The 20,881-nt window shown below is 47.0% G+C and overlaps 2 protein-coding genes and 1 long non-coding RNA gene across 5 annotated transcripts in view; 1 reads left to right on the forward strand and 2 right to left on the reverse strand.

Annotated features, from left to right (window-relative positions):
• The first annotated feature begins 121 nt into the window (after positions 1 to 121).
• On the forward strand, positions 122 to 18,585 carry LOC309392434 (heat shock protein beta-7-like). Of its 2 annotated transcripts, XR_014175445.1 has the most exons (4): positions 122 to 314; positions 3,935 to 4,089; positions 7,545 to 7,768; positions 18,478 to 18,585. XR_014175445.1 is itself a non-coding variant. In XM_081953642.1 (3 exons), the coding sequence occupies exons 1-3, from the start codon at positions 170 to 172 to the stop codon at positions 7,716 to 7,718; spliced, it is 474 nt and encodes a 157-aa protein (XP_081809768.1). In that variant the 5' UTR covers positions 122 to 169; the 3' UTR covers positions 7,719 to 7,955. The 2 variants fall into 2 exon arrangements, 1 of the variants encoding a protein (XP_081809768.1); XM_081953642.1 differs by lacking the exon at positions 18,478 to 18,585 and having other exon boundaries at positions 7,545 to 7,955.
• Positions 8,167 to 20,881, reverse strand: part of LOC309392436 — a 198,426-nt gene continuing 185,711 nt past the window's right edge. Inside the window, exon 2 of the long non-coding RNA XR_014175446.1 lies at positions 8,167 to 8,655. This is a non-coding gene — a long non-coding RNA (uncharacterized lncRNA). The remainder of the gene's footprint in view (positions 8,656 to 20,881) is intronic.
• CLCN2 (chloride voltage-gated channel 2) overlaps positions 14,632 to 20,881 on the reverse strand; it is a 144,199-nt gene continuing 137,949 nt past the window's right edge. For both annotated transcript variants that reach the window (XM_081953625.1, XM_081953624.1), the window contains 2 exons: positions 18,557 to 18,643; positions 14,632 to 17,640 (listed from right to left, as the gene is read on the reverse strand). In XM_081953625.1, coding sequence (XP_081809751.1) covers positions 17,446 to 17,640; positions 18,557 to 18,643 — 282 coding nt within the window. In that variant the 3' untranslated portion in view covers positions 14,632 to 17,445. The remainder of the gene's footprint in view (positions 17,641 to 18,556; positions 18,644 to 20,881) is intronic.

Genomic DNA, 20,881 nt, shown 5'->3' on the forward strand with positions numbered 1-20,881 from the left:
CTGCCTTCCTTATCTTGCATTCCAGTGTGTGGGATGCAAAGGACATTGCAAAAACCAATTATGGGCATCACGGCTTCTCCTGCCCAAGGACGTGCCCTCTCCTCTCCTCCTGCCTCTTCACTCAGAGCCTTGCGCACATCCAGCAGCCGCTGGGCACCCCCCAAGGGCCATGTCTTCGCTCAGCTCTTCCTCCACCTTCCGCTCCGAGCACATCAGCACCTACACGCCAAGCAAACATCGCTTCGAGCCCCTCCTGGACCCTCCCCATGGGATCTTTGGGGCAGGGAGAGCTCCGGAGCCCTATGGGTATTCAGGTGAGTGAGAGCCTTTTGGGGTGGGTGTGGGGAGCTCAAGGGCACAGTATGTTCCATCTCCCCATTGGATCTCAGAGGCAAGGTGGGGCTAGACCAAGCTTGATGGCTGACCCCTACCTTAGATGATCAAACGTGGACCGAGAGAAATATCTGTTTTCTCATTTCCGGCATTGTATGAGCAACAACTAGTTGCTATTCTACTATGTGGGTTTGCCTTACATGATCTGCTTAGCGATAGCAAAAGCACTGAGACTTCTATGCTGTTTCACAGTGCCTGACAGAGCCTCTTTCCCCCAACAATCTGGGTCCTCATTTTACCCCCCTCGGAAGGATGGAAGGCTGAATCAACCTTGAGCCAGTCAGGATCGAAGTTTTGGCAGTGGGCAGAGTCAATCTGCAATACTGCATTCTAACCACGGCGCCACCAGGCCTCTTCCTCCCTCCCCTTCCTTCCTTCCTTCCTTCCTTCCTTCCTTCCTTCCTTCCTTCCTTCCTTCCTTCCTTCCTTCCTCCCACACTTGGAATACTGCATTCAGTTTTGGTCGTCATGAAATAAAAAAGATGTGGAGAGTTTAGAAAAAGTGCAGTGAAGAGCAACGAAGATGATTAGGGGACTGGAGACTAAAACATAGGCAGAACGGTGGCAGGAACTGGGTCTGCCTAGTTTGATGAAAGGAAGGACTAGGGGAGACATGATAGCAGTGTTCCAATATCTCAGGGGTTGCCACAAAGAAGAGGGAGTCAAGCTATTCTCCAAAGCACCTGAGGGCAGGACAAGAAGCAATGGGTGGAAACTAATCAAGGAGAGAAGCAACTTAGAACTGAGGAGAAACTTCCTGACAGATAGAACAATTAATCAGTGGAACAGAAATTGCCTTCAGAAGTTGTGAATGCCCCAACACAGGAAGTCTTTAAGAAGATGCTGGATAGCCATTTGTCTGAAACGGTATAGGGTTTCCTGCCTAGGCAGGGGGTTGGACTAGAAGACCTCCAAGGTCCCTTCCAACTCTACTATTGTATTCTTGTATTACATATCCAAGAGTAAATCCAATTAAGCCCATTGTGATGGATGAATGCATCTGACTTAATTATGAGCATTGAATGAACCATCACTCAAAGTGTCATTTTCTGGACATTGAAACATGTTCAGTTGCAACCCTGAAAACAGACAGAGTTAGGGCAGGAATGGATTTCAAAAATTTTTACTACCAATTCGGTGGGCTTGGCTAGATGGGGGAGGGGGGCATATGAGTGAGTGGGCGTGACCAACTTGCCGTCACTTGCGCACACTCAATCACATGATCCCCTCACCAAGCCACGCCCAAATGGTGGCGAAAAGTTTTGATGGGGGGAGGGGTCTCCAGCCTCACCGGAGCTAAGGGAGCGCCTACAAACTACCCAGTAAGAAAAAAAAAATTTCGTCCTTCCGGGCCCCAGGAATACTCTGCAGGCTTCAGCAGGGCTGGGGGGAAGGCAAAAACGCCTACATTTTTGTGGAAAATGGGCAGAAAATGGCTGTTTTTCACAAAAACCGGGGCATTTTTTCCTTCCCCCAGCCCTGCTGAAGCCTGCTGGGTGCTTCTGGAGGTTGAGAGAAGGCAAAAACACCTCTGTTTTTGTGAAAAACGGCCCAACTCTGGGACTTCTCGGGGACTGGCATGCGCACAGCATTAAAAAAAGGGGAAAATTACATTTTTTCAATGAAGATCGTTCTGTGCATGTGCATAATAGAAAATAAAGATGAAGGTGCCCAGGATAGAACTGGGACGGTCACATGTCCGGCAGAGTTACTACCTATTTGGCCAAACTGGTCCGAAGCTGCTTCCTTGCATTGGATGTTCCAAAATTAATGGCTGGGGATCAGGGGTGGGTTCCTGCCAGTTCTAACTTCTTCTATAGAAGAGGTTCCACAAATCTACAGTGCCATTTAGAACTGGTTCCAGCTCCCTCCCCCCTCCCGTCCCCACATCATCAAGATGAAGAGCGAGAGGAGGAATTCTGGGAGTCGAAGTCCACAAGTCTTAAAGCTGTCAAGTTTGAACACCCCTGGAGTTTTTTTTTCTAAAGGGTTAGGGGTGCAAGGGTCTTGTAACTTGACAGCTTTAAGACTTGCACACTTCAATGCCAGAGTTCCTGAGCCAACATGACTGGAGGAGGAATTCTGGGAGTTGAAGTCCACAAGTCTTAAAGCTGTCAAGTTTGAACACCCCTGGGATTTATTTTCCTAAAGTGTTAGGGGTGCAAGGGTCTCGTAAATTGACAGCTTTAAGACTTGCACACTTCAATGCCAGAGTTCCTGAGCCAACATGACTGGAGGAGGAATTCTGGGAGTTGAAGTCCACAAGTCTTAAAGCTTTCAAGTTTGAACACCCCTGGGTTTTTTTTTCTAAGGGGTTAGGGGTGCAAGAGTCTTGTAACTTGACAGCTTTAAGACTTGCGTGCTTCAAATGCCAGAGTTTCTGAGCCAACATTTTGGTTGCTAAGCAAGAGCGTTGTTAAGTGAGTTTCACCATATTTTACAAGTTAGCCACGCCCACCCAGTCACTTGAATGCCAAGCCACTCCCAGTCGGTCACATGGTTGGCAAGCCACTCCCACCCAATCACATGGCCGGCAAGCCACTCCCACTAAGCAGGCCACACCGACAGAAGAGGTTCTAAAAAAATTTGAAACCCACCACTGCTGGGGATCCCTCCAAAAACCTTAATTAATCCCATGTCCTTTTTAAAAAATACAGCAAATGACAGCAGCCACACAATCTTTGCTGATCTTGGGGTGGACTGCAAAACCCTCCAACGCCACTAGAGGGAAGCAGGATGATATCAAAAACTCTTTCCCACCACCAGGGGGGGTGTCCCTTGGAAGGTTGCAGCTCAGGTACAGGAGCCCCAGAGGCAGCTTGGTGTAGTGATGAAGGCATCAGGCTAGAAACCGAGAGATCCTGAGTTCTAGACCTGCTGTAGGCACAAAGCCAGTTGGCGATTTGGGGCCAGCCACACTCTCTCAGCCCTAGAAAGGAGGCAATGGCAAACTATAGCCTCAAAAAACTTGCCAAAAAAGCTGCTGGAACTTGCCAGGCAGCCTGAAGGTGCTCTTTCTCCCTCCCTCCCTCTCTCTCCCTCTCCCTATTCTCTTTCTCTTTCTCCCTCTCCCTCTCTTCTCTCCCTCTCATTCTCCCTCTCCCTCTTCTCTCTCTCCCCCTCTCCCTCTTCTCTTTCTCTTTCTCCCTCTCCCTCTTCTTTCTCTCTTTCTCTGCCTCTCTTCTCTCCCCCTCTCCCTCTTCTCTTTCTCCCTCTCCCTCTTCTTTCTCTCTATTCTCTTTCTCTCTTTCTCCCTCTCCCTCTTCTCTCTCTCCCCTCTCCCTCTTCTCTTTCTCCCTCTCCTTCTTCTTTCTCTCTTTCTCTCTCCCTCTTCTCTCCCCCTCTTCTCTTTCTCCCTCTCCCTCTTCTTTCTCTCTCTCCCTCTCTTCTCTTTCTTTCTTTCTTTCTTTCTCCATCTCCCCCTTCTCTCTCCCCCACTCTCCCTCTTCTCTTTCTCTTCCTCCCTCCCTCCCTCTCTCTCTTGCTCTCTCTCTCTCTCACACACACACACACCACTTCCTTCTCTTTGCTCCCTTCCCAGGGTCTCCTCCATCAGTCCATTCCTCAGCCTTGGGCAGCAGCAACGTGGTGGCCAGCGGGAACAAATACGAGGTCATCACGGATCTCAGCCAGTTTGAACCTCAAGATATTGTGGTGACTTCCTACAACTACTGCATTGTCATCCAAGCTGAGAAGGTAAGACAGGAGCTTCTGTCGGGGCTGAGATGTACAGAGGGGATGAAAAGAAACCGACACCCCAGGGCTTCTTCCCACAACATGTTTAAAACGGGAGAAATCAACTTACTTTCGCTACCGGTTTGCAAGCGTGAGGACACGTGCCCCTTCCGCGCACACGCAGGATCTTCCGCACATGTGCAGAGCATCAAAAACTGGATGTGAGCCTCCCACCTCCAGCGCTACCGGTTCGCCCGAACTGGACAGAACCGGCTGAATTGCACCACTGGTTTAAAACCCAATGAAGGGAGGCATTCATATGGGATTGGAATGCCGAAATGGAGGAGTTGCTTAGGTCATTAAACAGCTCCCTCGATTGTTCAAATGAGCTGCGAGCAGCACCGTCACCCGGGAGGCTAAGCTAACACGTCATGGCAACCCCTGAAGCTGCCCGCCTTCCACGTTGATTGGCACCTCTCTCAATGGATTGAATTTGGCTGCAGTCTGCAAGGAGATCAACTCTGTCCATTCTGAAGGAAGGCAACCCTTTGGAAGGACAGATCCGGAAGCTGAAGCGCAAATATTTTGGCCGCCTAATGAGAAGAGAGGGAAGACCCTGAATGGTGGGAAAGGCGGGAGGCAGAAGGAGAAGGGGACAGCAGAAGATGGCTAGATAGAGTCGTGGATGCAGTGAACATGAATTTAGGAGATAGGGGAGGACAGGCCGCCTAACATCTTGAGGTGATAGTCACTTACTTTCCCAGATGCATTCGGCCTTCCATACATGTGCTTTGATTGCACACACGGCTTACAGGCATGCACACCACAGGTGGGTTCTTACTGGTTCTGACCGGTTCGGCCGAACCACTATTGGTTTGGAGGCCTGGGTTGTTGGAACCGGCAGTGACCCAGGCCTGCCATGCCCTTGAACCGGTTCTCCTACAAGGACTGCCACCTTCATTTTCTGTTGTAATTGCGCAAATTTAATTTTATTTCTTTTTTTTAACATTTTGCACACCTATTTTTGCACAAAATCGCCTGCGCGCGAGCAAAGTTTTTGCCCGCACCAAACTGGCAGTAATGCTGCCTGATGCACATGGCTTGAAAACGTGCGTAAATAGGATGGCTACTGGTTTGGACAAACTGGTCTGAACTGGTTGAATACCACCTCTGGTCGCCACGATGTAGAAAAGATGTGGAGACTCTGGAGAGAGTGCAGAGAAGAGGAAGAAAGTTGATGAGGGGACTGGAGACGAAAACATATGAAGAACGGTTGCAGGAACTGGGTATGTCTAGCTTAAGAGAAAGAAGGACTAGGGGAGACATGATAGCAGTCTTCCAATATCTCAGGGGTTGCCACAAAGAAGAGGGAGTCAAACTATTCTCCAAGGCACCTGAGGACAGAACAAGAAGCAATGGGTGGAAACTAATCAAGGACAGAAGCAACTTAGAACTGAGGAGAAATTTCCTGACAGTTAGAACAATGAATCAGTGGAACAGAAATTTCCTCCAGAAGTTGTGAATGCCCCAACACTGGAAGTCTTTAAGAAGATGTTGGATAGCCATCTGTCTGAAACGGTATAGGGTTTCCTGCCTAGGCAGGGGGTTGGACTAGAAGACCTCCAAGGTCCCTTCCAAATCTGTTATTCTGTTAACTGGGCTCTAGGTAACTTTTTGGGTCTCCATTGTAACTTCGAACAGTTGCTAAGTAACTGGCCGTAGATATTACATTTGGCTGAAATCTTACCAATTAGCTTAAGCTAAGGTAAAAATAAATCGGCTTCTTGGTCTCCATGCACCACATGTTTCCCCACAGCACACTTAATCTGATGATCGAACGGACTCGTTTTTTAACGTTTGTGCCTTGCCTGAACAAAACCCCGAGTCGAAGTTAATAGAAGCCAAGATGCTTCTTTTTTTAAAAAAAATAATAATTTTTGTTGAATGTTTTAATCTTTAAAAACAGTAAAAAAGACACAACAAGGAAAAAAAACACAACACAACACAACAAAACACGGAACGTACATAACAATATAGAGTAATTTTACAGCTTTCAATATCGGCTTTCCTGCTTAGCTTTTATAATTCTCCCTTCTGCATTGCCTTCCTATTACTATAGCCTTGTCCTATGATGTAACAAGCATAGTATAAACACTTAAAGTAGTATTCATTATTTGTATCTCCATCTATTTGTATTCTCTATTTCCTGTTTTGCGAAGCCAAGATGCTTCTATTATGCAAACGCATCTCTGTCTGATCTGAATTAAAATGGTTGCATAAACGTAATCCCAGACCAGAGGGGGGGACTGGCATGAGAGGGAAAAGGAGAACTTGGATTGAAGGCCAGAAGGAGAGAAGGTAGGAGGTAACCATAAAAAAAAAGGGAAGACGGATGTCTGTCTGTTCTAGTTTTAATTCTGTTTATCTGCTGTTGTTTTCAGTGATGTTCTATTCCAGGGGGTCAGCAACCGGCGGCCCTGGGCCCAAATGGGGCTCTTTCATCCCTCTGCTGCAGCTCCCTGTTGCTGGTTGGTAAAAGAAAAAAAGGACGCCGTGCTAGGAGGAGACTCTATGGTGGGGGAAGCAAACTTCCGGTCAGCTCCAGAATTGAATGGGGGGGGGGGCTTCCGGTTAGGACCTTTGTGGCTCTTTGAATTTAAGGTTGCCGACCCCTGGTCTATTCATTGAAGTCGGTCAAGACCTAAATGGGGTTCCTGTTTAGGGCAGAGTTTCTTAACCATAACAACTTTAAGATGTGTGGATTTTGACTTCCAGAGATCCACAGTTGGCTGGGAAATTCTGGGAGTTGAGGCCCAGGCATCTTTTTAACAGATTAACATACGTGGAAGGGACCTTGTAGGTCATCTAGTCCAACCCTCCACCCTTTCTGACAGATGGCAGCCCAATCTCTTTTTGAAAGCCTCCAGTGATGAAGCTCCCACAACTTCCGAAGGCAACTTCTGTTCCATGGGTTGATTGTTCAACCAATTGTCAGAAAGTTCCTCCTTATTTCTAGGTTGAATCTCTCCCTTGGTCAGTTTCCATCCATTATTCCTTGTCTGGCCTTCAGGTGCCTTGGAAAATAGCTTGGCCCCCCTCCTCTCTGTGGGAGCCCCTCAAATATTGGAAGACTGTTATCATGTCTCCCCTGGTCCTCTCTTCACTAGACTAGCCATGCAACCGTTCTTCATATGTTTTAGCCTCCAGTCCCTTAATCCTCCTGGTTGCTATTCTCTGTACTCTTTCTAGAGTCTCCACATCTCTTTTTATAGTGTGGTGATCAAAACTGGATGCAGTACTCTAGGTGTGGTCTTACTAGGGCATTATAGAGTGGTATTAGTACCTCACTTGATCTCGATACCGGTTCGCCCGAACTGGATAGAACTCGCTGACTGGCACCACTGGACACCAGGGTGGAAAATTCAGGAAGATATTTGGAGAAAGGGCTCACCCATTCTCATTTGCTTGCCTTGCAGATGGCCGAAGATGGCATTGTGTCCAACACCTTCACCCACAAGTGCCAGCTGCCAACAGATATGGATCCTCTGTCCGTCAGCTGCTCCCTGAATGACGCTGGCAAGTTGATCATCACGGCTAGGAGGCGACAGCTGTCCCCATCACCTCTGTATCGTACGGAGGTGAAGCTCTAAGTGTAGCCTTCTCACCCAAAGTCAGTCTACACCCTGAAGCTCCCTTATAGGTGATTGATTCTTAGTTTAGTTTGTGGACATCCTTTCTCCATGCGATGCCATGCCATAGCACCACACGTGGCATTGGCATGCATTCTTTTGACAGAAAGAAAACCCTACGGTAGTAGTCCTCGACTTATGACCGTGATTTGGATTGTGAATTCCATCCCTAAGCGATGAATTGGTTGAATTGTTCCTGATTCTTTCTTTCTTTCTTTCTTTCTTTCTTTCTTTCTTTCTTTCTTTCTTTCTTTCTTTCTTTCTCTTTCCTTCCTTTCTTTCTTCCTTTCTTCCTTTCTTTCTTTCTTTCTTTCTTTCTTTCTTTCTTTCTTCCTTCCTTCCTTCCTTCCTTCCTTCCTTCCTTCCTTTCTTTCTTTCTTTCTTTCTTTCTTTCTTTCTTTCTCTTTCCTTCCTTCCTTTCTTCCTTCCTTCCTTCCTTCCTTCCTTCCTTCCTTCCTTCCTTCCTTTCTTTCTTTCTTTCTTTCTTTCTTTCTTTCTTTCTTTCTTTCTTTCTTTCTTGGCCACGGTTGAGAAACGAACCACTGCAGTTGTTAACCAATTTGGTTCAAATAGGGGTTATCACATTATCAAAATATAAAATGCAAAAATACAAAGAATATGAGAATAATGGGGAAAGAAAGGGAGGAAAGGGGGAAGAGAGAAAAGTGTAGGAAAAAGAAAAAAAGAGGAAAGCATTGACTTCTGACTCTTTTTGGTGCAGTAGAATAAGGTGGCAATGTAAAGTCTCAACTTTTTACTTGAGAGTATATTCTAGCCAAGGAACTCAGTGGCTAAGATGCTGAGCTTGTCGATCAGAAAGGTCGGCAGTTTGGCGGTTCGAGTCCCCTTGTGCCGCGTAACGGAGTGAGCTCCTGTGACTTATCCAGCTTCTGCCAACCTAGCAGTTCGAAAGCATGTAAAAATGCAAGTAGAAAAATAGGGGCCACCTTGGGTGGGAAAGTAACAGCGTTCCATGCACCTTAGGCATTTAGTTATGCCGGTCACATGACCACGGAGACGTCTTCGGACAGCGCTGGCTCTTTGGCTTTGAAACGGAGATGAGCACAGCCCCCTAGAGTCGGGAACGACTAGCACATATGTGCGAGGGGAACCTTTACCTTATATGCTAGCCATTTCTGTAGAAACAAAACTCAGGAAAATCTAAAATCAAAGCTGAATCACTGCAGTTGTTAAATGAATCACATGGTTGTTAAGTGAACTTCTCAGGAAACAACAACTGAATGAAAAACTGCTGTTGGCTTTCTACTGCTGCACCATAGAGAGTATTTTAACTTACTGCACCTATGTATGGTTTGCCAATTGCACAGGTGTAGATAGATAGGACAGCACTCCAGAGGGTCAACATCATTGCCCAGAGGATCACGGGTTGCCCTCTCCCCTCCTTGGAAGAGCTTTATAGCTCCCGCTGCCTTAAGAAAGTTCCAAACATCCTTAAAGATCCATCTCATCCTGGGCACCCTTTTTTTTTTTTGAACTATTACCATCTGGCAGACGGTACAGGACAATAAAAACAAGGACAAAAACAGCTTCTATTCCAGAGCATTAACTAGATTGAATTCTACGGTATAGTGCAATATTCATGAAATATCAGGGGTTTTCAATTCAGTTGTATAGAATGCAAAGGATGTGTGTGCTTGTGTTTTATTTCTATAGTTATAATGTACCCTGAAGGTGGCATTTAATTTCGTTGTACGAGGTACAATGACAATAAAGTACTACTACTACTACTGAATCAGTCTTCCCCAGTGGTGAAATTCAATTTTTGTTACTACCTGTTCTGTGGGCGTGGCTTGGTGGGCGTGGCAGGGGAAGGATACTGCAAAATGATGATTTGGATGAGGGAATAAATGGGGAACTCGTCAAATTTGCAGATGACACCAAGCTGGCAGGAATAGCCAACACTCCAGAAGATAGGCTTAAGATACAGAAGGATCTTGACAAACTTGAACATTGGGCACTATCTAATAAAATGAAATTCAATGGTGAAAAGAGTAAGGTTCTACATTTAGGCAACAAAAACAAAATGCACAGGTTCAGTATAGGTGATACCTTACTCAGTAGTAGTAACTGTGAAAGGGATCTTGGAGTCCTAGTGGACAACCATTTAAATAGGAGCCAGCCGTGTGCAGCAGCTGCCAAAAAAGCCAACACAGTTCTAGGCTGCATCAACAGAGGGAGAGAATCAAGATCACGTGAAGTGTTAATACCACTTTATAATGCCTTGGTAAGGCCACACTTGGAATATTGCATTCAGTTCTGGTCGCCACAATGTAAAAAAGATGTGGAGACTCTAGAAAGAGTGCAGAGAAGAGCAACAAAGATGATTAGGGGACTGGAGACTAAAACATATGAAGAACGGTTGCAGGAGCTGGGTATGTTTAGCTTAAGAGAAAGAAGGACTAGGGGAAACATGATAGCAGTGTTCCAATATCTCAGGGGTTGCCACAAAGAAGAGGGAGTCAAACTATGCTCCAACGCACTTGAGGGTAGAACAAGAAGCAATGGGTGGAAACTAATCAAGGAGAGAAGCGACTTAGAACTGAGGAGAAATTTCTTGACAGTGAGAACAATGAATCAGTGGAACAGAAGTTGCCTCCAGAAGTTGTGAATGCCCCAACACTGGAAGTCTTTAAGAGGATGTTGGATAGCCATCTGTCTGAAACGGTATAGGGTTTCCTGCCTAGGCAGGGGGTTGGACTAGAAGACCTCCAAGGTCCCTTCCAACTCTACTATTGTATTGTATTGTATTGTATTGTAAAATCTCCATTCCCTCCCAATTCTGGCGCCAGCCAGAGGTGGCATTTGCCGGTTCTCCAAACTACTCAAAATTTCTGCTCCCGGTTCTCGCCCCTGATCTTCCCCACTGATTGTCAGAAGGTCACAAGTGGTGATCACATGACCCCAGGACGCTGCAATGCTCCTAAATACATGCCAAGTGCCCAAATTCCAATCCCACGAGCACGGGGACCCTGAGACTGTCATAAGTGCGAGGACTGGGTGTAAGTCACTTTTTAAAGCGCTGTCATATTTGGTTGTTCAACAGTCGTAAGTTGAGGACGACTAGTATGTGCAGTGAGCGAGAGAAAGCCCTCCATTGAATGGCTGTGAAATGGCTGCGCTCTTCCATTGTTGGGATATATGCAAAGCAACAGCGTCTATGAAAAATAAAAAAAATGTCATGAGGTCTAGAAGCTTAAAGCTTGGGGAGGTGGGAGGGCTGCAGTACCTTTGATGGTGGATAGGTGGCAGCGAAGATAAATCTCTCCTACCTGGTAGGGTTTGGGTTTTAGGCTGGAATCGTAACATAGATCCCTGATGGCAAAATCATGGCGCATAAGCCACAGGTGGCATAAAGAGTCCTCTCTGTGGGCAGGCCAGCTGTCGCCCCAGCACAGCTGCAGTGTGCCTCCCACCGGCCAGCTGGTTTTCAGGTCTCTGCCGCGCATGCGCAAGGGGGCAGGTTGCATGTGCGGGGGGGGGGGGGCGCTTGCATTGCATTTTCAGGGTTTGCGCCTGTGCGCTCCCCCTCTGCACCCCAATTTGGGCCTGGAAGGACTCCTGCACCTACCTGGAAGCCAAAAACGAGTGAGGGGGGAGCGGGCGTATGCGCGGGGGGCGCATGCATGGGGGGGCTCTCAGATTGTATTTTGGGGTTTTGTATTTTGGGCACTTGGCACCAAAAAGTTTAGCCATCCCTGACATAGGTTAACAGACTAGAAGGGACCTTGTAGGTCATCTAGTCCAACCCCACCTCCCATCCTCGCCCAAGCAGGACACCCTACACCAGGGGTGTCCAAACTTGAGAACTTTAAGACTTGTGGACTTCAACTCCCAGAATTCCCCAGCCAGCATGGCTGGCTGGGGAATTCCGGGAGTTGAAGTCCACAAGTCTTAAAGTTCCCAAGTTTGGACACCCCTGCCCTACACCATCCCCGACAAATGGCAGTCCCATCTCCCCTTGAATAAAGGTAGCTCTTAACTTACAACCACATTTGAGGCCAACATTTCTGTTGCCAAACAAAGACAAGTGATGTGAATTTTGCCCCATTTTACAATCTTCCTTGCGCTAGTTGTTAAATGAATCACTGCCGTTAAGTGAGCAGCCAAGGAAGCTTGGATGCTTCTTTTGGTTCAAGGCAGAAATCCAGAAAGTTTATGTATGTAAAAAAAAAAAAAGGGGGGGGGAGTGGATTAGCATTTAAATTACAGCAATTAAGCTTTAAACCAACACTTTAAGAGAGACTCATTTCAATGATTAAAAGCAAAGCTGCCAGCTGATAGATGTTTTTTTTTTTCTGGGAATTGGGCCACTGAATCTTGTGACTTCATAACCGAGCAAGGGACTAAGCAGCGGTTTTATTCTTACCATCCATCCCTGGTTTTTGTCTTCCAACACCCGCCGCAAATGATTGCTGGGTTTTGATTTGGGGCCCACGTAGGAAAAAAAAAATGCCAGAGCGCTACTAAGTTCCTGCCAATGGGCATGCTAGCTCACCCAAAAGACTCAAGTGCAAAGAGAGAAAATACAGAGAGATCTATTCTATTCTATTCCATTCTAATTTTACCCTACCCTATTCTTATTTTCTACTCTAATTTTACCCTACCCTACCAATTCTATTCTGTTCTACTCTACTCTATTTTAGTCTACTCTACTCTGTTACTTTACCTTACCGCATCATATTCTACTCTAATTCTACTCTACTCTACTCTATTCTAATTCTACTCTACTCTAATGTTACCCTACCCTACCATACAGTATTCTATTCTGTTCTACTCTACTCTATTTTTAGTCTACTCTACTCTAATGCTGCCCTACCTTACCATATTCTTTTCTAATTTTCTACTCTACTCTACTCTAATTTTACCCTACCCTACCCTATTCTATTCTTATTTCTATTTTATTACTTCTATTCTATTCTAATTCTACTCTACTCTAATTTTACCCTGCCCTACTCCATTCCATTCCACTCCCTTCCCTTCCCCAAAAAGGGTTATTTGTTCATCTTTCCTTTCCCTGCAGTTTAATCTCACCTAACATTTAAAAGAAACTTGGCATTGTCAGCATTAAAGGTTTGAAGGGGAAACTGAGAGCAAAAACCACATTGTTTTTTTTTTTAAACCTAGCTGGGATTAGCCAGCTTCCAGAAGGATCCCAAAGAAGCACAGCCGTCCTTTGCCAGTCTCAGTGAACCAATGATTCTGGTTATTATGGTTGATGCACAAGCAGCCAAGATTCAGACAGGATTTGTCTTTTTTAACCCACCTATCAAGGCCTAGGACCAGGGATAGGCATATATGGTATTGTTTGATGGTGTTAAAAGGGATTGTCTCAGGATGTGAGCTGTTCCATGTAAAGCTGCCTTTTGCAATTGACCGATGGCGATTTTTGTCAATACCGATGGTGTGCAAGTGCTGCTCCAGATGTTTGGGGACTGCACCCATTCTTATTGTCAATAAATATTCATTAGCCACCTACCGTATTTTTCGGAGTATAAGACGCAGCAAGGTTTTGAAGAGGAAAATTGAAAAAAAAGTTTTTGCACTCTGCAAACCTCCCAAAAATGGCCTGTTCTTTGCGAAAACGGGCCCATTTCCCCCCCCCCCAAGTCATGAATACCCTTTAGGGAGCTCGCAGAGTGCTCCTGGGGGGGGGGCAGGGTAAGGGGGCCAAAAACAAGCAAAAAAGGGGCATGGATAGCCTTTAGGAAGGTTAGAGTGCTCCTGGGGGCTGGGGGGGGGAATTGAGCAAAAAATGGGCCGTTTTCTGCTTATTTCTGCCCTCCCCAGTCCCCAGGAGCTCTCTAAAAGCTTCCTACAGGCTATGCACAACAATTTCTGTGAAGGGGGCGGGGTTTCAGGAGGCAAAAAATGCTGCATTCAGTGTATAAGACGCAGCCAGATTTTCAGCCCCTTTTTTGAGGGGAAAAAGGTGCATCTTATACTCCGAAAAATACGGTATCTCCAGTTGTTGTAGCCCAGACAGTGAGGAGGTTGGGGAGGAACCTGGGCCAGTCCTGGAGTCTGGGGAAGGCTCTGATGAGGGCTCTGTGTCGGAGGCAGAGAGGGGGGCCTGGGCCATATGCCAGTTATCAGCTGCCTTCAGAGTCAGACATCAGTGAGGCAGAAGAACAGCTGGAGCCTGTTCCCAGTGTGCGCGTGCGCAGAGCTGCCAGACGAAGGGAACAGCTAAAGAACAGGGGTCGACTTGGGAGTAAGGCCACAGGTGGACGATGAATGTCCCCTCCCAGAGGAAATAAAAGAGGAGCGAAAGGGGAGTGGAGTTTGCAGGAGACCATTAGTTCACTTAATTGGCTCGTGACTCGCCGAGGCTCCTTGCCAAGTTTTGCAGATATCGGCCTGGCAGCTCTCCAAGCCAGATAAGGTCTGTGACCTTAAATCCTCCCTTGAAAGACTTGGCTGGATGTGAATGAGCAGAATCCACAGTCAATTAATAAAAGGGGTTTTTGTTGGGCTTCAGGCTCTTGGGAAGCCTGGGTCAGAACACTAGTGGACTCTGGATTCCTTTCAGAACTGCAAGTATATCTGTTTAGGAAGCCTGGAACAATGGGAAAGTCAGATTGTCTTAACTCAGTGATACTGGGAGATTACGAGGATACACTCATTTTCAGGTTTTTTTTTTTTTTAGCAACTGCATGGAGGGAATTTGCAAATATATTCTTCAGCAATATATCTCTCCCTCACCCCCCCAATCTGGGATTTCTGGACATCCTCCACCTAGCTATTAAACAGCTTGCACCAGCTGTGCTATTTTTTGGAGGGGGGAATTATCTGAAAGATCCGGCTGGATAGATCAATTTATGGAGGAAATCAGAGATGAGAAGAAATAATTTATTGAAAAGTATCCTGAGTTTCTCCCCCCCCCGCCCCATCCCCACAAAAGAAAAAGAGACATTGAGCGCATTTACATAATATCTTTAACCTGGGTTATCAGTTTAACCCACTTCCTGGGTTCCCACAGTAGACGGAATTGGAGCCTAGCTGGGTTTGTACGACATAAAAGCCATCTAACCATGATTTTTTTTTAAAAAAACCTCCCTTTTTACGACTCTGTAATTCCTTAATTTGGGTTAGAATCGGGGTGATTGGATGAGGTTGAGTGTTTACTGGCCGGATGCCCTTCCTGACGCCACACAGCAGTTACCGTCTTTTTCAGAGTATAAGACGCACCTTTCCCCCCCCTCAAAGAGCGTGGAAATATTGGTGCATCTTATACACCGAATACAGCCATTTTTGGCCCCCCGAAGCCTCGCCCCCGCATCCCATTTTTGTGAAAAATGGGCAAAAACCGGGCTATTTTTCACCAAAATAGGGGTGTTTTTACCTTCCCCCTCCCCCCAAAAGCACTCTGCAGGCTTCAGCAGGGCTGGGGGAAAGGAAAAATGCCCCCATTTTGGTAAAAAATGCGGGCACTTTTGCCTTTCCCCAGCTGTGCTGAAGCCTGCAGAGTGCTCCTGGAGGCCGGAGAAGACAAAACCTTTTTCTTCTTCCTTACCACTTTGAAATCTTGGTGCGTCTTATACACCGGTGCGTCTTATACTCCGAAAAATGCGGCATTTTCTCTTTGTGCACTAGGAGAGAAACATCTGCTGCTACCTAGGATTGAACTCTGTCTCAATCTTTCGAGTGGAACCTTTCATGCCTAAGGTGGGACTAGAACTCAGAGTCTCCTGGTGATTGACTCAAGTCATCCAGCCAGATTTCATGCCTAAGGTAGGACTAGAACTCACAGTCATCTGATGATTCGCCCAAGTCACCAAGCTGACTTTCATGTCTCAAGTGGGATTCGAACTCCGAGTTTCATGATCTCCAGCCTGGTGCCTTAACCACTAGGCTAAACTGGCTCATACTGACACCGGTCCTTCTCTTCACCCTAGTTGTGATTTGGGCCACGACAATGAACAAACCAGGTTTGGTTCCCGCAACCGTCTATGGCAGGGGTGTCCAAAGTTGGGAGCTTTAAGAGTTGTGGACTTCAATTCCCAGAATTCCCCAGCCAGCTATGCTGGCTGGGGAATTCTGGGAGTTGAAGTCCACAACTCTTAAAGCTCCCAACTTTGGACACCCCTGGTCTATGGCTTAGATACACACCAGAGACTGTGGTTGATAATATCTCTATTTGTATCCTTTTCTGGAATTAAATTAATATAGATATAGATATATATATGTATAAAAATCTTCGGTATGTACATACAGTGGTCCTTCTTTCCCTCTCCTCTGCCTGTGGATTCGGGCATGAGTGGGTCCCATAGAGAGAGGAAGGGAAGAATTCCAGAATCTTGGAGGGGTGGGAAGGGGGTTGCCTGGTTCAGTAGTTCAAGAAATCCAGTGTCGGTTTTATTCGGGCCCCACAAGCCCTACCCACAACCCCCCAAACCTCATCCATTATTTCGGATTTCTCCTACCGAGGGGGCTCGCCGTACACAGTGCTGAAGATTTGAGGGGAAGGTTCAGAACATGGGGAGGGAAGCCCAGAGGTTTTCAGCACAGCCGCCCACAGATGCCACTGCTGTGGCCTGCCAGTCGCCAGCAGAATTGGCAGCAGATTCGGACAGTGAGGAGGTTGGAGAGATACACGGGCCAGTCCTGGAGTCTGGGGAAGGCTCGGACGAGGGCTCTGTGTCGGAGGCAAAGAGGGGGCCAGGGCCGTCCGACAGTTATCAGCTGCCTTCGGAGTCAGACATCAGTGGGGCGGAAGAACAGCTGGAGCCTGTTTCCAGTGTGCGCATGCGCAGAGTTGCCAGGCGAAGGGAACAGCTAAGGAACAAGGGCTGACTTGGGTGTAAGGCCACAAGTGGATGGCGAATGGCCCCTCCCAAGAGGAAATAAAAGAGGAACGAAAGGGGAGTGGAGTTTGCAGGAGACAATTAGTTCAAGTATTGTGGCGTCTGAAAGATATCGGCTTGGCCACTCTCTGAGATCAGTAATTGTGAGCTATCTTGAAAGACTGCGGGAGAGGAAAGACTTTGCTGGAGAGGAATTCACTGTCAATTAAATAAAAGGGGCTTATCGTGACGGGGACCCAGCTTCGTGCTGCTGGGGAAGCCTCGAGGGCATCCACCCATGCCGAAAAAAAAGTTCCTTGTCCTTTCAAACCTGAAAAAGGGGGCCAGTGACAAGACTGCAACGAAGACAGATGCTTAACCAGCTCCTTCCGGCAGACTGGCCAACTGCAAAGCTGCTGATAACAGCCAAAGGAAGTCTTCAACTACGCCCGGAGGTGGCCCGAGTGAGATGCATGATTCTTGGGGTGCAAGGAATCTGTACGGAGGAGCTGAGATGAGCAGAAGGGATCTGAAAAAGACCCACGCACGTATCCTCCCCTGTCTCCATCAGCCTCCCTTCTCCTCATCTGACCAGCTCTCGTTCCAAAGTGGAGCAGAGCTGCAGGAGAGTGGGACGACGGGAGAATGGGAAGAGAAAGTCAATGGACCTGAGACCAAGGATGGAGCTAACGGGGGCACCAGGCGCCCAGCTTCAAGGTTCAGGATGACAATTCTCCAGTTATTCCAGGAATGCAACGTCCTCTTGAAGTCTCCAAAGCTGGAATGTGAGGGCATCCTTAGAAGAGGACCAGCTGCAAGAGCAACAGCCAAGGCATGGCCAATGATGAACCGTCTCTCGGTTGGCAGGTTCTCCGCGCCCAACGTCACTGGCACTTGTCGTCGCTCTCGGAAGGGCTGAACTCGCGAGGGATGGAGTGTCGTTGCCGCCGATCCCACAGCTGGTGGATTTCGGTGGCCTCCATCTCGCTGCTGCTGGTTGCGCTATCCCGGAAGCTCGCCAGTGGGGGGCGCACCTTCGCCCCTTTGGCGGTGACTGAGCCTTCAATGGCTTTGCGCAGCTGGAAGAGAGGAAGAGGAAGGGATGAAGTTGTCAGGTTTCCGAAAGATGCCCTAATTCATTCATGAGCCTCGAGCCAAGTTTCAAAAGAAATCCAGTCATTTATTAAGAGCACCATTTCAGCAATACCACTTTGCAGTCAGATCTGATCTCCATTTTAATTATGGCTGAACTTTATTCCTGTTTCCTCCCTCCCCTCAGTCTGTGTCATAAATCACATTCACCAATGAGGTGCACTCCTCTCAAGCCTGCTATAGTAATCTGAGATCCGACTCCAGCCGAAGGTATCTGTGGAATGCGCTCCCCCCCCCTTCCCTCACCATGGCAATTTTATGAGTTGACATTAGGGAGACAAAAGCATTCCCCCAATCCATACAGGTAGCCCTCGACTTACAACAGTTCATTTAGCGACCGTTTGAAGTTAGAACGGCACTGAAAAAAGGGACTTAGGATTGTTTTCCACACTTAGGACCGCTGCTGTATCCCTCAGGGTCACACGGTCAAAATTCGGACCCTGACTCATATTTATGACAGTTGCAATGTGCTGGGGTTAGGCGATCCCCTTTTGCGACCTTAAGTCAATGAGGAAACCAGATGTGCTTTACAACTGCAGTGACTCAGTTAATAAACGTGGCAAGAAAGGCCACAAAATAGGGAAAAACGCACTTAACCACTGTCACTCAGCAACAGAAATTTTGGGCTCAACTGAGGCCATAGGTCATTCCCCATGCGGGGAATGGGGAATTCTGGGAATTGAAGTCCACTTATATTAAAGTTGTCAAAATTGAACCACATGGATATAGGATGACCTTAAGAAACATTTCTTTGCCGCGTATAGGATATGGAACAACATTGGGCAAAATCAACGCGAACCTCTGAAGTGTCAAGATTCTTGGGGTCACTTAAGTGCTACTCACCTCCTTGAGGGACACCACGCCAATCAGGCGCCCGATGCTGGTGACGTAAGCGTGGTCCACTCCCAAGAGGGAGAAGATGGTGTGCGTCTGGAAGAGATGGAAGCATCTCAGCATACAGAAAACATACAGAAAATTGGCACCCACAAGCTCCAACCATATCTTCAAGTCAATGTAAAGTGGGTCTATGTCCATGGCACACTGATGCCCACAATGCAACTAAGTCTCTGTCTCTGTGTCTCTCTGCCTCCCTCCCTCCCTCTCTGGGAATCAGTGACGTGCAGTCAGGTGAGGCAAGTGAGGCACAGCCTCACCACTCTCATCATGAAAAAAAAAAGTAAAAGGAAAAAGCTGAGCTAGTTGCTGCCTCACCGTGGATGACTCTGCTTAACCTCACTGGTGCTCTCCCTCCCCAAGTGTAGTGACTTCCTCCCCAGGCCCCCATTCATTTCTCTCTCTCACACACACAGCTGGATAAAACTATATAAAAATCTAGCCCAGCTTCACTAATTACAAGTTTGAAAAGGCAACGTGGCTCCACCTGCAATCAAACTACACTTGGGGAGGGAGAGCACAAGTGAGCACTGAGGAGACCACAGGAGGAGGCAGGAAGCCAGGCAAAGAGCCATGCTGTAGTACACACACTTCCCCTCAGCCTCTTTCTTTTGGAAGGCTCGGCTCGGCTCCTCTCCGGCTTCTCTGCCTCTCCTCTCACCCCAGCCTGCCAGCAGGAGGTGGTGGGTGGGCTTTATTGTGTTCCAGGCATTTCCCACCCAGACAGCAGGCTGCATTTGCAATGGTGGAGGTGTTTGGGAAAGGCAGCAAGGGAATGGGGGGGGGGATGGCAGAGGAGCTGCTTTCAAGCCACTGGAAAAGATATCCAATCCAACTTTTGTGTGTGTGGGGGGGGTTTGTTTGAGAGTGAGTGAGGGAAGGGGTAGGAGAGATAGTCCAATCCAACTTCTGTGTGTGTGTGTGTGTGTGTGTGTGTGTTTGAGAGAGGGGGAGGAAGGGAGAGAGGGAGGAAGGAGGGGAAGGAGAAGAAAAAGAAAAAGAAAGAAGGAGCGAAGGAGAAAAACAAATGCTGTCGCTTTAAATTGGAACTGAGCATGCCTGGCTGTGGAATTCTGGGAGTTGAAGTCCACAAGTCTAAAAATATTTGAAACCCAGCACTGTGTCAGTGCCTCACCAGTCATAAACCTCACCGCACGTCACTGCTGGGAATAAGAGCCATAAAATCTTGGATTCTGTGTAAAATTTGGAGAGAATAGTGGACTTCCATTCTTCTTGCAGTGTTAACAAATACAGATATCTGTTAAAACTAAATGTGGGTGCAGAGGGGTCAAAATGCCAGGGCAACTAGACACAGGGACAGGTTTTTCTCCTCCTGCCATCATTCTGGTGAACATCTAATTCTCATAGTTCTGTTTAATGTGTATGTATATCAACCCATCCAGTTTGGCTGTAGAATTATTATTTATCCTCTTTTATTATCTTCTTCACTTTCCCCTTTTGTTGGTATTATTATTGTTGTTGTTGTTATTCTCTTTGTTGCTTTGCAAGTACGCTGAGTGCTTCTTTACTGGAGACAAATTTCCTTGTGTGTCTAATCACACTTGGCCAAGTATTCAATTCAATTCAATTCAGTTCAGTTCACTTCAGTTCAACTCAACCCAATCCAACCCAACCCAACCCAACCCAACTCAAATCAATCTCAATCCAACCGACCCAACCCAACCATCAAGATAGGAACCACAATCTGATGGTGAAGCCTCAGTCCTGTTTTATGTGGGTTGTGACACCATGATTGTGGCACCATCTTGACTCTTTAGATGCCCCTCCCTACAGACACCTAGGAATTAAAAAAAAAACCAACTGAAGGAAGTATTTATTTATATGCCACGTTGTTAAGTGGAAGAATTAGCTCCTAGTCAGTGTGTTGGGTGATTTAGATGGCTTTCAAAGAGAGCTAGGCAGATTTCTGGAAGATTAATAATAACAGAGTTGAAAGGGACCTTGGAGGTCATCTAGTCCAACCTCCTGCTCATGCAGGAGACCTATACTAGGGATTCGAACCGCCGACCTTTAAGTTTAAGGTATAAGTTTAAGATTAAGTTACTGGTGAAGGTTGTCTGGATGGCTGTTTACAGATAGTCCTTGATTTGGGACCACTGTTTAAAGTTATAACGGCACTGAAAAAATTGACTTGTGACTGGTTCTCATACTTAAGACTGTTGATGGTCACGTGATCAAAATGCTTGGCAACTGACCTGTACTTATGACAGCTGCACTGTCCCAAGGTCACGTGACCACCATTTATAACCCTTC

This window comes from Natrix helvetica, assembly GCF_964273705.1.
Source record: "Natrix helvetica genome assembly, chromosome: 5".
NCBI classification, from domain to species: Eukaryota; Metazoa; Chordata; class Lepidosauria; order Squamata; family Natricidae; genus Natrix; species Natrix helvetica.

Excerpts from the sequence above, each read along its gene's own strand:
- LOC309392434 (XM_081953642.1), top strand. The coding sequence starts at position 170 with ATGTCTTCGCTCAGCTCTTCCTCCACCTTCCGCTCCGAGCACATCAGC. Across the intron at positions 315-3,934 it reads GGAGCCCTATGGGTATTCAG|GGTCTCCTCCATCAGTCCAT; the intron begins GTGAGTGAGAGC and ends CTCCCTTCCCAG. Across the intron at positions 4,090-7,544 it reads TTGTCATCCAAGCTGAGAAG|ATGGCCGAAGATGGCATTGT; the intron begins GTAAGACAGGAG and ends CTTGCCTTGCAG.